The sequence below is a fragment of the Podarcis melisellensis genome, assembly GCF_964234715.1.
Source record: "Podarcis melisellensis genome assembly, chromosome: 7".
NCBI classification, from domain to species: domain Eukaryota; kingdom Metazoa; phylum Chordata; class Lepidosauria; order Squamata; family Lacertidae; genus Podarcis; species Podarcis melisellensis.
Genome location: NC_138539.1, coordinates 18,311,126 through 18,324,168, shown reverse-complemented (window position 1 = coordinate 18,324,168; position 13,043 = coordinate 18,311,126). Strand labels below are relative to the sequence as shown.

Below are 13,043 nucleotides of genomic sequence, written 5' to 3'. Positions count from 1 at the left end.
GGAATCTTCATTCTACAAAGGCCATGCATAGTTGTGGAGAGGTCTCAAGGTAACAGGGCCTTGAGTGATTGGTCTTAATTTGGGGGGGGGCGTGCCAAATAGAGTAATGGGCAGCAATGATGGATGCTCTGTCTTGGTTGGCATTCTAATCAGAAATCCAATTTCTAAGGTCACATGAGCTAAGGGCTAAGTAGTTCTCCGTTTGAAGATTATAAGCCCTAAGCTTATCTTGGCACTTTTGTGCCCAGCCCCCTTGTCCCTGATTGCTCTAACCAACAGAGCTTAATAAAAGTATGATCCCCGAAGGCATTTAGCCTGTGCCAGTATCTCAAATAAAAAGGTAAAGGGACACCTGACCATTAGGTCCAGTCGTGACCAAACTCTGGGGTTGCGGCGCTCATCTCGCTTTATTGGCCAAGGGAGCCGGTGTACAGCTTCCGGGTCATGTGGCCAGCATGACTAAGCCGCTTCTGGCGAACCAGAGCAGCGCACGGAAATACTGTTTACCTTCCCGCCGGAGCGGTACCTATTTAGCTACTTGCACTTTGACATGCTTTCGAACTGCTAGGTGGGCAGGAGCAGGGACCGAGCAACGGGAGCTCACCCCGTTACGGGGATTCGAACCGCTGACCTTCTGATTGGCAAGTCCTAGGCTCTGTGGTTTAAGCCACAGCGCCACAGATTAGATCAATTCTGGTTGCTAGCAAGGGGAGGCCCAACTCAGCTCTGAGGCAGGCTGCCAGTCCACAGGAAGCCCCCAAATCTGCCTCATAAATCTGCAGCCCATATGACTAACCATGAGATTCTGGCCTATGCATGTAGGAGTTTCCACATACAAAATTTTATGTGTGTGCCACACACAGCCCAACCCTATGAGTGTTAATTCTTAAGCAGCCCCCACAGTGTTTGGCTAGGCTTGCTCTCCTTTACCTGAATAACCTGCTTCAAAATAAACATGCATAGGATAGGAACTGAAATAATAAACTGCATCCCCAAAAGCATTTTTTCTTTCCGTTTGATCTCCATAGGGATATACAAAGAGTGAACAGATAACCAACTTGCCACTGCCCTGCCCCATCATAGTTCTGTCCAGGTAAGCTATAGTGATGCTGGAGTCAGGAGGACGCCACCACAGCTGTGCCCCCCAGCCACACTGGTTCCTACTGCATAGCAGACAACTGATTTAATAGCTGGCATGTAGGAGTCCTTAAGTAGTGCCTCTGCTTCTCCCTTTAACATCTGTGCTATTCTTCAGACAGTATATCCACTGCTTGGAAACACTTATCTGTGAACAACTGCTGTGCACAATTGAGTTCACTAAAACTGCAGCTCAACTATGTGTTTGAGGAGATCGGATTTTGTAAAAAGACTCATTAACAGGACAGCAGTTAAAATGGAGAAAGAGAATCTTAGAATCATAGAATTGTAGAGCTGGATGCGACCCCAAAGGTGATCCAGTCCAACCCCTTGAAATGCAGGAAACTCAGCTAGATCATGCATGAGAGATGGACATTCAACGTCTGTTTTAAAACTTACAGTGAAGGAGGGTTTACCACCTCTCGTGAAAGTCTATTCCATTATAGAACAGCTCTTACAGTCATAAAAGTTCTTCCTGATGTTTAGTGGGAATCTGCTTTGAAGCCACTGGTTTGATTCCTAACCTCTGAAACAGGAGAAAACAAGTTCGCTCCATAGGACAGGCCTTTAGATATCTGAAGATAGCTATCATATCTCCTCCCAGTCTCCTCGTTTCTAGGCTAAACAGACCCAATTCTCTCAACCGTTCCTAATAAGGATAGGTTTCAAGATCTTTTATCATCTTGTATGTTTATTTAAAAAAAACAAAAAACTCTTGCCAACATTGCTTAGAACAATAATGAGCCAGACTGGATCTACATCTAGGCTGGATCTACATTGATCTTTTAAATGTTATTAGAATGATCTATCTTTCTATCTATCACTCTATAACATTTAACATGCAGTTTCCCTATTGCGGGTGACGCCCTCTGGTGTCACATTATAATAACACGTTCTTAACGTTATAAACCATGAGTGTAGATCCACCCTTACAGCGTATTGAAATGGTTATGATTTTCAAAGAACTGCCAACGCAGTACAGTGGTACCTCTGGTTACGGACTTAATTCGTTCCGGAGGTCCGTTCTTAACCTGAAATCGTTCTTAACCTGAGGTACCACTTTAGCTAATGGGGCCTCCTACTGCCACCACACCGCTGGCATGCAATTTCTGTTCTCATCCTGAGGTAAAGTTCTTAACCCGAAGTACTAGTTCCAGGTTAGCAGAGTCTATAACCTGGAGTGTTTGTAACCCGAGGTGTTTGTAACCCGAGGGATGAAGCTACAAAAGCATGCCGAAAACTGGCTCTGAGAATGGTGTGGGAAGAAAGGTTCGCATTACTAGAAATAAATAGCAAGATTAAACAACAGAATTCCATGTTACCAAAGAATTTATTATCCTCATTAATTGTAAGAAAGTTTAATGCAAAAAGTGAAGGACATACAACTAACGTGACAAAGAATAGTGTCTAGTCCAACCTCTTTCAATGGTGGCATTTCCTTAGAGATGAATGATCAGCGGACAAATGAAGCTCCTCAGTTCAGGGGAACTGGGAAGAAGCAAGGGAGAAACACTGACTCCTGGTAAGGCAATTAGTTTCATTCTTTGTGGCACTAAACCAATCAGCACTTCCAAATGAGTTCCCGGGTCTACAAAATGCTTTCAATCAGCACTTCAACAACTTGAGACTTAGTAAACCAAACTGAACATATAAGCCAAATACTGTGGCCTGGCTGGAGCTTCACAGCACTTATCATTTTACTGTCCTGATCTACAGAGCCTCAGTAATAATAATGTGTGGCATGGCTCTAGCTATAACGGGAAAGTAGTTCAAGGCTTGCCTTTGGCATGTTAGGATTTGGGGACAGTGCTTTCTCTCTTTCTTTAATCTAGAGGGGAAGCAGCAAAAGGGATGACCTAAAGAAGCATATAAAGGCCTTACATTCTTTTAAAGTAATGTTTCTTGTAAAGTAAACCTGCTATCACATTGTGGCGTGACACTTAGAAGGAAATGCAGTGAACCAAATCTGTTAACAAGTAAACGTAAAGCAATTAGAAGGAAACAACAGAAATCACTAGTTTGCATTTCAACAATATTTTCAGGTGATTGTTATTAGAAGTTCTTTTTTTTTTAAAAAGGAAACTGGCTAGTAGTACAAATTAATCATATTTTTTACCTTTGCATACTGGTCTGTGATCACTCCATGCAGCAAAAACCTCTGCTATTCTTTGACAAGTGATGCTTTTTGCCCCTTGTAGTACATAATCTTCATCGCAAGAAAACTGCACTGTCGCATCCAGGCTAAAATTGAGCGTGTCAATAAAAAGGGGGACACACAATTAATATTCACCATCGTTTGCTAAGTTATACACATAATTCTGCCTTATTTCCATTGATTTTCTATTCCATGTTCTCAGATACTTTCAAAATTCCGCAGTGTTTGTCAAATATCCTCGCTTTAGGAACTTCAAGCCTAAATTGGATTTGCATGTGGATGTACATCCCCATTCTTAAATCCCTAATTAGCCAGCAGCAGGCCTCCCAGACATTCCTGCAGCTGCACTCCAAAGCTGTGTACCTGCTCCTTCAGAGTAAGTGTGACCCTATCCAGAGCAGAAAATTGACTAATTTATTGGGCATAAGAATCACCCACCCATAGGGCTCTACAGCTTTCAAGTTTGCTTTTTTTACTTTAAGGAAGCATCTATAGCTTTTTATGAATCTCATGAATATCTGGGCACATCTCACAGTCCTATATCATGCATGGCTACTCACAAGTAAATTCTAATTTATTCTGTCGGTACTATTTCCAATTAAGGGTAGTTGGGATGAAGTTTTTGGTTTCATGCAAGGGTCAACGGCACTTGATTTTTACTGCACAGTTCTAAAAGGTAAAGGACCCCTGGATGGTTAAGTCCAGTCAAAGGCGATAATGGGGTTGTGGTGCTCATCTTTCAGGCCAAGGGAGTCGGCGTTTGTCCACAAACAGCTTTCCAGGTCATTTGGCCTGCATGATTAACTGCTTCTGGTGCAATGGGACACCGTGATGGAAACCAGAGTGCACGGAAACACCATTTACCTTCCCGCCACAGCAGTGCCTATTTATCTACTTGCACTGGCATGCTTTCAAACTGCTAGATTGGCAGGAGCTGGGACAGAGCAACGGAAGCTCACCCCATCTGCAGATTCGAACTTCCAACCTTCCAATGAGCAAGCCCAAGAGGCTCAGTGGTTTAGACCACAGCGCCACCCACATCCCTTGCACAGTTTTACCCTCAGGTGGAGTCCAGGGGATGCTTAACCAGTTATGGCCAAACTTGGCCCTCCAGCTGTTTTGGGACTACAGTTCCCATCATCCCTGACCACTCATCCTGTTAGCTAGGGATCATGGGAGTTTGGCCATGCCTGCAATACCTCACTGCTTGGATTCTGATCCATATCAGGGTCCTAGTGCCTGCAATTTCCAATGCAAAAGGAAGTCCCATGGAAATGAACGGGACCTTTATTTGCACTTCAAGTTGAAGGTGCGGGGGATAGGGATATCAATTAAATTCCCCCCTCCCTTCTTCTGGGTGATTAAATCTTGATTTAAGTAGATTTGATTTCAGTAGATGAAGTGCAGGCTGTTTAAATCACTGGTCTACCCAGCAGCTATGCATAAGACTGGTTACACTGAGATTTGAAGTGATACTCAAGGTCAGCAGTATACCTACTGAAATATACCTGCTTGCCTTACTGTTTCACAGGCAAGTCTAAAATCATTATGGAAATGCAGTTAAACACATGAAGCTTTTCCACTCCAGTATGTATATATAATATTTACATGTATATGGTAACTAGCTGCAGAGACTTGGGGCAACTAACTGTGGAATAGAAATGCAAATAAGATGAAAGAAGCTCCAGTGAGTAATGAAATCCTTATGTTTCTGCAAAAATGTCCTATATATATATGAAATAGCATACACATATGTATATATTCAAAATCTAAAGCACTGTAGGGTAGTTTTAACCTATAAATAAATTATTATGTTTATGTTACCAATATATGTGTTTGTATTTTTCAATTATTTAAAAGTCCTTCAGAAACATCTTCTTATGTTTACTATATTCACAGATTTATTTATTTATTAGTATGTTTCCTCTGGGTGATTTCCAGATTTTCAAGAACTCAGTGTTTATGAACACTTCATTTTGAGGACCTTAAAATTGTAGCTTAAACTTCAAAATAATACAGTCGTACAAATTTGGAAGTGAGCATCATAAAAGTGAATTTGGCTTTTAATTAAAAGGGTCAAAAGGTTGCTAGAAACATGAAAGATGAAGTAATGTTAATCTGTTTTAGTATTTTAACTTTTTCATGTTTTAAAGTATGGCTGTAATTTTTTTTCTTCATTTTAACTTTTTGTAAACTGCTATGAGGTTGTTGTTTTTTTACAATTTATTTCATAAATTTTAGGAAAGAAATAAAATCAATCAGAGAACTGCCATTCGGCTGCTAAACTGTGCGGAGAGGGGTGTGCTGTGAGTTCAGATAATTCTCGAATTCTAAGCAAAGTTGGTCACTTGCTGTTTCGCAGGTGTGCACATTAAAAAAAAATGAAACACTTCACCTAGTGTGTCTGCAAAAATTGAAATGTTTCTTCCAAAGTTTGTCAGGTAAGGAAAATGTCAAAATTAGGAGAAGTGAGAAGCAGACTTCTTTTGTGACTGACAGGCCTAGCTTCATATCAGAGGGAAAGTTTTTACCGGGGCTTTCCAGTCCCTGGAGAAGGCATGTTGAAGCAATGCAACACCTTGTTACTGTTTGTTCTGCATTCTTTGCTAGTTTGGCTAGCGATGGTTGCTTGGAAAATGATGAACATTCAGGTCCTTCTACCTCTGTGCCACATACCTACACATGCACACCTGTAGAAATCAGCTTTGCACGTAGTTTCTATAACTTTTAGCATCAATTGGTCAGAATATAAGACTGAAACTGTTTGAAATTATTTTATTTTCCTATTATTAATCGTATTTCCCTAGTTCCTACACCCACTCTTCTCAAATGTTGCAGGTCGCTTTGCTAGGGTCACCTCTACAAATGATGACAGTCCATAATAAAGCTGTTTTCCCCAGCTATGGGAACCTGACATTTAGAATCTTGTTTTATAAAGCAATTTAATTCTTTGTGCTAGCTGATGATCTTATTTCATAAGACTGGTTGACCAGTAATCAAATTATTGCTATTAAAAAAATAAAACAAAATTCACAGTGCAATCCTATGCATGTCTATTAAGAAACCAGCTCCAGTGAGGTTAAAGGTGCTCATTTCTAGGTTAAGTGCATGCTTGCAGCCTTACAGTGCAATCATGCATGTTGAGCCAGATGTAAGTCATACAGTGTCTTCCAAAGCAACCACTCTATTCCAAACTTAAAAATGGAAAGCATAACGCTGGTGGTCAACAAAAAGGGTTTAAAGGCTGTCTCAAGGCAAATCTTTAAGAAATGTAGTATAAACACTGACAACTGGGAAACACTGGCCTGCGAGGACTCCAGCCTTTACCAAAGGTGTCATGGGCTTTGAATACACTCAAACTCAGGACGCAAGGAAGAAACGTGCTAAGAGGAAGGCACGCTTGGCAAATCCACACCATGAACAACTCCCGCCCGGAAACCAATGTCCCCACTGTGGAAGGACGTGTGGATCCAGAATTGGCTTCCACAGTCACTTACAGACTCATTGTTAAAACCGTGTTTATGGAAGACAATCTTACTCGGCTACAAGTGATCGCCAAAGAAGAAGAAGAAGACTCCCAAGTACACAAAACTGTATTAAACCTGATCATGGGTCAGAAATTGGGCCATTTAACTTTGGACCTTGGTAACAGAGCTATTCTAATGGGGTCACACAAAGGTTACGTTGCTGTTTTTCAAGAGCAGAAGCTGGTGCTCAGGCAACTGTGCACCATCTACTCCTATCTCTTCAGACTTCCAAACTGTGCTAAACAGAACAAAAGCAATTTAGTCTGGGTCATCAAACTGCTTGGTGCCAAAAGCTAGAGCAGATGCTACATTCATATGGCTTCCATGTGAATTACTTTGTATTAGGTTGTCATCTGCCAAGCTGGATTGTCCACAGACACACAAAAATGCACTTAGGAAAGCCTATATCCAGCATGCCTTGTATCTGTGTCCAATATTATAATGGCATCTTGGCATATCATTTAACTATGGCTTCAAAAAAATATTTAATTGATATGACCAATCTAATTGAGAGCTTCAACACGGCTTAGATTTCGGCAACTACCCCCTAAAGTCTTAGATAGGACTAGGAGACATCAAAACATTACATATGATGATTGGTTACTGTAAATACTGAGATGAAATAGGAAATCACACACCCTCAATTTTGGTTTCCCTTGCCAGTGACTTAAAACATAGGTGGTAAATTCATGTTCCAAAGGCTGCATCCCCCCAGTAATTTATAGTGTCCCCTGAAATCCCTCCCCAACAATTCTTTCTATTGTTAGTAGAAGAAGAAGAGTTTGGATTTGATATCCCGCTTTATCACTACCCTAAGGAGTCTCAAAGCGGCTAACATTCTCCTTTCCCTTCCTCCCCCACAACAAACACTCTGTGAGGTGAGTGGGGCTGAGAGATTTCAAAGAAGTGTGACTGGCCCAAGGTCACCCAGCAGCTGCATGTGGAGGAGCGGGGAATCGAACCCGGTTCACCAGATTATGAGTCCACCGCTCTTAACCACTACACCATGCTAGTATTAGTAGTATTAGTATTATTTCATTACTGAATTGCTTCCCATGAGGCACTCTAAAACAATTTACAACTGTAACTGCCATGTGATCAAGCTAATAATTGTACTCTAATGGGAAATTTAAATTGTCTAGCCTTGAATACTGGAATGTCCACCTTTTAATACTGGAGTCCATCTTTTAATGATGGGTGACATTTAAAATAGGAAAGGTATTAAAGTATGTTCCCAGCTACTTAAACATCTAAATGAAATTCAATACCAATAAAAAGTATATAGATTAGAACTGTTTAATTAATTCTATAAGAGTCTGTGGCTATGCATGTTGGGTATCAGTGATAGACAGATACATAGATTTATAGTTGTGTGTCTATATATCATTAATTTAGGCCAAAAAGGGGTAGTTGCCTTCCCTCCACCCCCTGAACTGCAAATGTTACCTAAAATCTGAGCCTATCCGTTTTCCGTTCTCAGGTTCTCCAGGATCTGGACACAAATTGGATGCCTGTTTAATACCGCCTTCATTTACTGCAGAAGAAAAACAAAACAATGTGAGCTGGAGATATATATTTTCAACATCTAGAAAATACCATAAAATATAAAACAGATAATAGACTGTTCCGTGGAACATGAATAAGGACGTATTCCTATACCACTTACCTTTAAGTAAGCCCCATTGAACTCTATGGTGCTTACATGTAAATAGACATGGGTAGGATTGGGAGATATATATATAAAATTACAGGCCATCATTATAAACAGAACCAAACAAATGTAAGCACAACCCCATTGTAAGCAAACTATAGGTAATTATATATTGAAAGTTTAAGGTCATGTGGCCTTTGAAATACCAAATTGAATCACAAACATAATTTCCGTCTGTGGTCTGGAAAGTAAATGTTTCCAGAACTTAAGACTCAGTGAGAAAACTGATTTAAAGTACTCCTAAACCATTATGATATAGCATGCACATCAAGGATAATGATGTTTAAGGATCACAAACAGACCAGATGAAAAAAATAAGAAGCCTGATAATCAACTTCTTACTCATAGATTTGTTTACTATTAATAACACATTAGAAAGTGATGCATTCTGTTTTATGTTCATCAGTTGCAGTGCACAACAGCTTCATTTATGCAGCTGTGTTGCTCACAGTGGTGGTGTAACAATGCAGTCCTGTAACCTCCCCAGCTCTTCAGCTCTGAGCATGCAGCTTACCTGCTGCTAGTGCCACATGGCAGGAAGGACGCTTCAGCAGGGAACAGGCTCAGTGAATTGTAAAAAATGCACAACCCATTTATTTGATTACTACAAGTTAAGCACTCAACATTGCTAGCCAATGTTTTCTAGAAGAAATGTATGCAAGTATTTGGTGTACCGACTTACATAGGAGCAAATTCCATTGAATTCAGTGAAACCTACTTCTGAGTAGGCATGTATAGAATTGTTTCATGAACCACTAGGTCAGTGTTTCCCAACCTTGTGCCTCCAGATGTTTTTGGCCTACAACTCCCATCATCCCTAGCTAGCAAGACCAGTGGTCAGGGATGATGGGAATTGTAGTTCAAAAACAGCTGGAGGCACAAGGTTGGGAAACACTGCACTAGGTTATACATTGTGGGAAACTATGGGAGAAGGGATGGGGAGTTGGGAATGTCTGAGCATAACCCTTGTTCTCTTTCCAGTATAAACCATGTTTTATTGTGAACTTAACCAGCCATTGTGATAATTACAATCCCATGCAGCAATTCCTTTGGTTCATTTCCCCTTCATCTTCTAAGAAGTATACAGCCTATCTTGCATGCCTAAGATAAAATAAGTATCTCCATTGCATAAGGAGCAAGCAGGGTTTCTCTCCTGAGCCCTAATGCCTTTGTCACCTGAGGAATGTGGGAACTTGGATGAGAAGGAGGTTGTTTCTCATCCGGCCTCACCTTTCAATAAAAGCACACTTTCATCAGCCTCATGTAGTTTGGCTGTTACTGTATTGGATAATACCACTTTGAACTGCAGTACTTATCCACACTGCTCAAAAGCTCCATCGTGCAAAATATTTCTCCTTCCTGAACATGCAAAACTCAAATGTGAACAGTGAAGGAGATGGTTGAATTAGGTTTTGGATCTGCAGGGAGGTTTCCTAATAAACATTTATATATCTGATCTCCCACCATCAGTTTGAAGAAACATATTACAGAAGCCCTATACATTCAGCCCTTGTGTACATGTTTCCCTGCCTATGATCTGACTTCATTCTTCCTTAGGAGGCATGGGCCATTCCAAGGCTATGATATATGTGCTGAGGGGGGTGTCCATTTAGTTGTCATTTACAGTGCACTGAACACATTTATTCAGAAGTAAGCACTAGAATGTCCTATGGAACTTACTCCCAGCTAAACGTCCATAGCATTGCAGGTTTACAAATTAATAAACACTTTCTGTCAGTAACTGATCCTTCACAGAGAGTGTAATGTGGTCATTTTGTTTTCTCAGCCACTTATTTTATTTTTTTACTATTGACGTATCCCTCTTCTAATCTGGCTGGGCACGACTCACATTAAGTTTTTATGTCTCCATGTTTGACATCTATCTGTAGTTGAAGTGGAGGTGAAATTAAAGTTAGATTCCTTCAGATTACATCAGTAATAGAGGTTATTTTCAAGTGACAAAAACTGAATTACTGTATCTCAACATTTGATTTCTTTTTTTAAAAAAATAGTTGAGGCAAATGTAGTTGATAAATATTCAGTACTCCTATGTATCTCGAGATGGAAGAGTATGTGTGAAACATTCTTAACTTGTCCATTCGTATATTGGTGATATATCCAAATCAAAAGTAGGATGAAATACATGATGAGGATAGAAAACAATCATAAATAATTTATGTTGCTATTTATACTAGCATACGCATTATATAATATATTTATGATATAACCATGGTATGAACTAGCACGTTTAAATCACACTAATTTCAATCGGAGTGAATTTAGCACATGTTTAATTTCTTACTGAAATCAATGTGACATAAATGAACAAAGTGGATGTTCAATCTCTTAGTCTTCCCTCTCTTAAAGATTTGTTGTACTTCTACAAACTTCAGAGTTCAAGGAGAATCTTGACTGACTCATCTATGCTGCAGGTTAACACCACTAAGAGCTAATGGATATATTGCAGAAGACTTGCTAATGGGAAGACAGAAACACAGGAAGCTGACCTATACTGAGTCAAACCATTGGCTCAACCAGCTCAGTATTGACTGCACTGACTGCCAGCGCTTCCACCCTTCCAGTCAAGGGACCTTTTTCATGCAAGCCATATGCTATACCACTCATTCCAAACATCTGTTCCAAAGTTGAATGACATGGAAAATGTTGTTGCTGCTGGATGTTGTGCTGCCTCTTGGAGTACATACTCTCCAAAGGCAGGTTACAGCAATTCTATAACTTATATTAAGGCTACAATCCTAACTCAGAATCCATACTGTTGGAGGTGTTTAGGATCCAGCAGATATCCCTGTCTGCTGTCCACCACCAGTGAGCAACTTCCACTGCCTTGGCCACAGAAAGTACACCTTGGTCATTCTACTGCTGATGGAAGGCCCTAAAATGAGACAGGGGTGGAAGTGGGGTGTTCAAGATCCTCTGGATTCTGAGGTAGTCCAGTTCCTGGAAAGGGGGCAAATCTTAAGGTTCGCTAGCCTAGAGTAATGTGTCCAGTTCTGGCCACCACAATTTAAGGAGATGATCAGGGGTCTGGAAACCAAGCCGTATGAGCCAACAGCTGAGGGAGTTGAGTTCCAGGTTTAGCCTAGAAAAGAGGAGACTGAGATATGGTAGTCATCTTCAGATATCTCAAGGGCTGTCACATGGAAGATGGCGCAAACTAGTTTTATCTTGCTCCAGAGGCTAGGACCCAAACCAATGATTTCAAGTTACAAGAAAGGAGATTCTGACTAAACATCAGGAAGAACTTTCTTATAGCAAGAGCTCTAAGACAGTGGAATGGATTCCCTCATAAGGTGGTGGATTTTCCTTCCCTGACGGTTTTTAAGCAGAGATTGGCTGGCCATATGCCATGGATGCTTTAGCTGAGAGTCCTGCATTGCAGGGGGTTAGACTAGATGACCCTTGGGATTCCTTCCAGCTCTACCATTCTAGGATTATATGGTGCACCTAAAGTTTGGATATAAATAGCTGCCCCATCTTTTCCACAAGCAGCAGAATTCTACAATTAAGATCATTGTATCCAATTTGAATATTAAAAAATAATAGTCAAAACAACTAACATTAAAGAAGTAACAGGTGAACTAATTCTTTAAAACAAGCAAACCATAAAACCACTCAAATGCAGACAGGAAAAATGTATTTAGGGATTTTCGACAAGAAAACAGAGAGAGGACCATAGGAACTTCTTGGACAGGTCATCCCAGATATGAGGCCACCACCTAGAAGGCTCTGTCCCTGGTACTCACCAACCTAACTGCTTTCACCAGTATTCCAATTCCTGAGGGCTCTGGCCTTCCAACAGTATTAAACTTCAAGAAGAATTATTGAGAAGGTAAAATAGCCAATCACCCAGACCTTTGAAAGAAAACTACTGTCTAATTAGTTGAGCTTCTCAAGTGTGTGACTCCCATGTTTTCTGTCAGACATATTTTTAATGTTGTTTTTATTTATTTTGAAATTGATTTTTTTTTTTTACATTTCATTTTATTCTTTTTTTGTGATCTGGCCAGAGAACATATACTTTTGGTCACATGTTCAGCCATAGAAATATAAAGTGATATTGAAGTGAGTCATACTCACGGGTTAGTCATGCCCATTGATTTCAGTGGGCCTATGTTGTGTGTGATCTGGTTACGTACAATTCATAGTAAATAAATAAAATCACTAAGTGGCACGGGGCTTGAAGGTATCTGGATGGGATAAGAAATTGCTGTCCCATTGCTGTTCTGTTCTTCTTGGACAGAAAGTAAAAACAAAATGACAACGTAAAAATATGATCCTGAGACAGGCAGGAAAACAGCTCTTCTTTCCCATGGGTTGAAGGACTGCCTACAAATGTGAGGCCAACATTTGGCACAGCACTAGTGTGTGCTAGTAAACAACATTTCAAGGCAAGCACAGCATGGTTGATTGGGGTAGAGATTCCAACACCTTTCTGTGCTTTAGGTTAGTGCTAGGGACAGGAGATAGGGGCAGCCCTTAGTTAAAGAAACAG

General features: G+C 40.4%; 1 protein-coding gene across 5 annotated transcripts in view; it reads right to left on the bottom strand.

The window, feature by feature from the left end:
- Window positions 1-13,043, bottom strand: part of CSMD3 (CUB and Sushi multiple domains 3) — a 584,176-nt gene that overhangs the window by 293,818 nt on the left and 277,315 nt on the right. For all 5 annotated transcript variants that reach the window (XR_014170321.1, XM_081918582.1, XM_081918583.1 and 2 more), the window contains 2 exons: window positions 8,266-8,353; window positions 3,254-3,378 (listed from right to left, as the gene is read on the bottom strand). Coding sequence is in view for 4 of the 5 variants with exons in the window: in XM_081918582.1 (XP_081774708.1) it covers window positions 3,254-3,378; window positions 8,266-8,353 (213 nt within the window). In the remaining variant the exon portion in view is untranslated. The remainder of the gene's footprint in view (window positions 1-3,253; window positions 3,379-8,265; window positions 8,354-13,043) is intronic.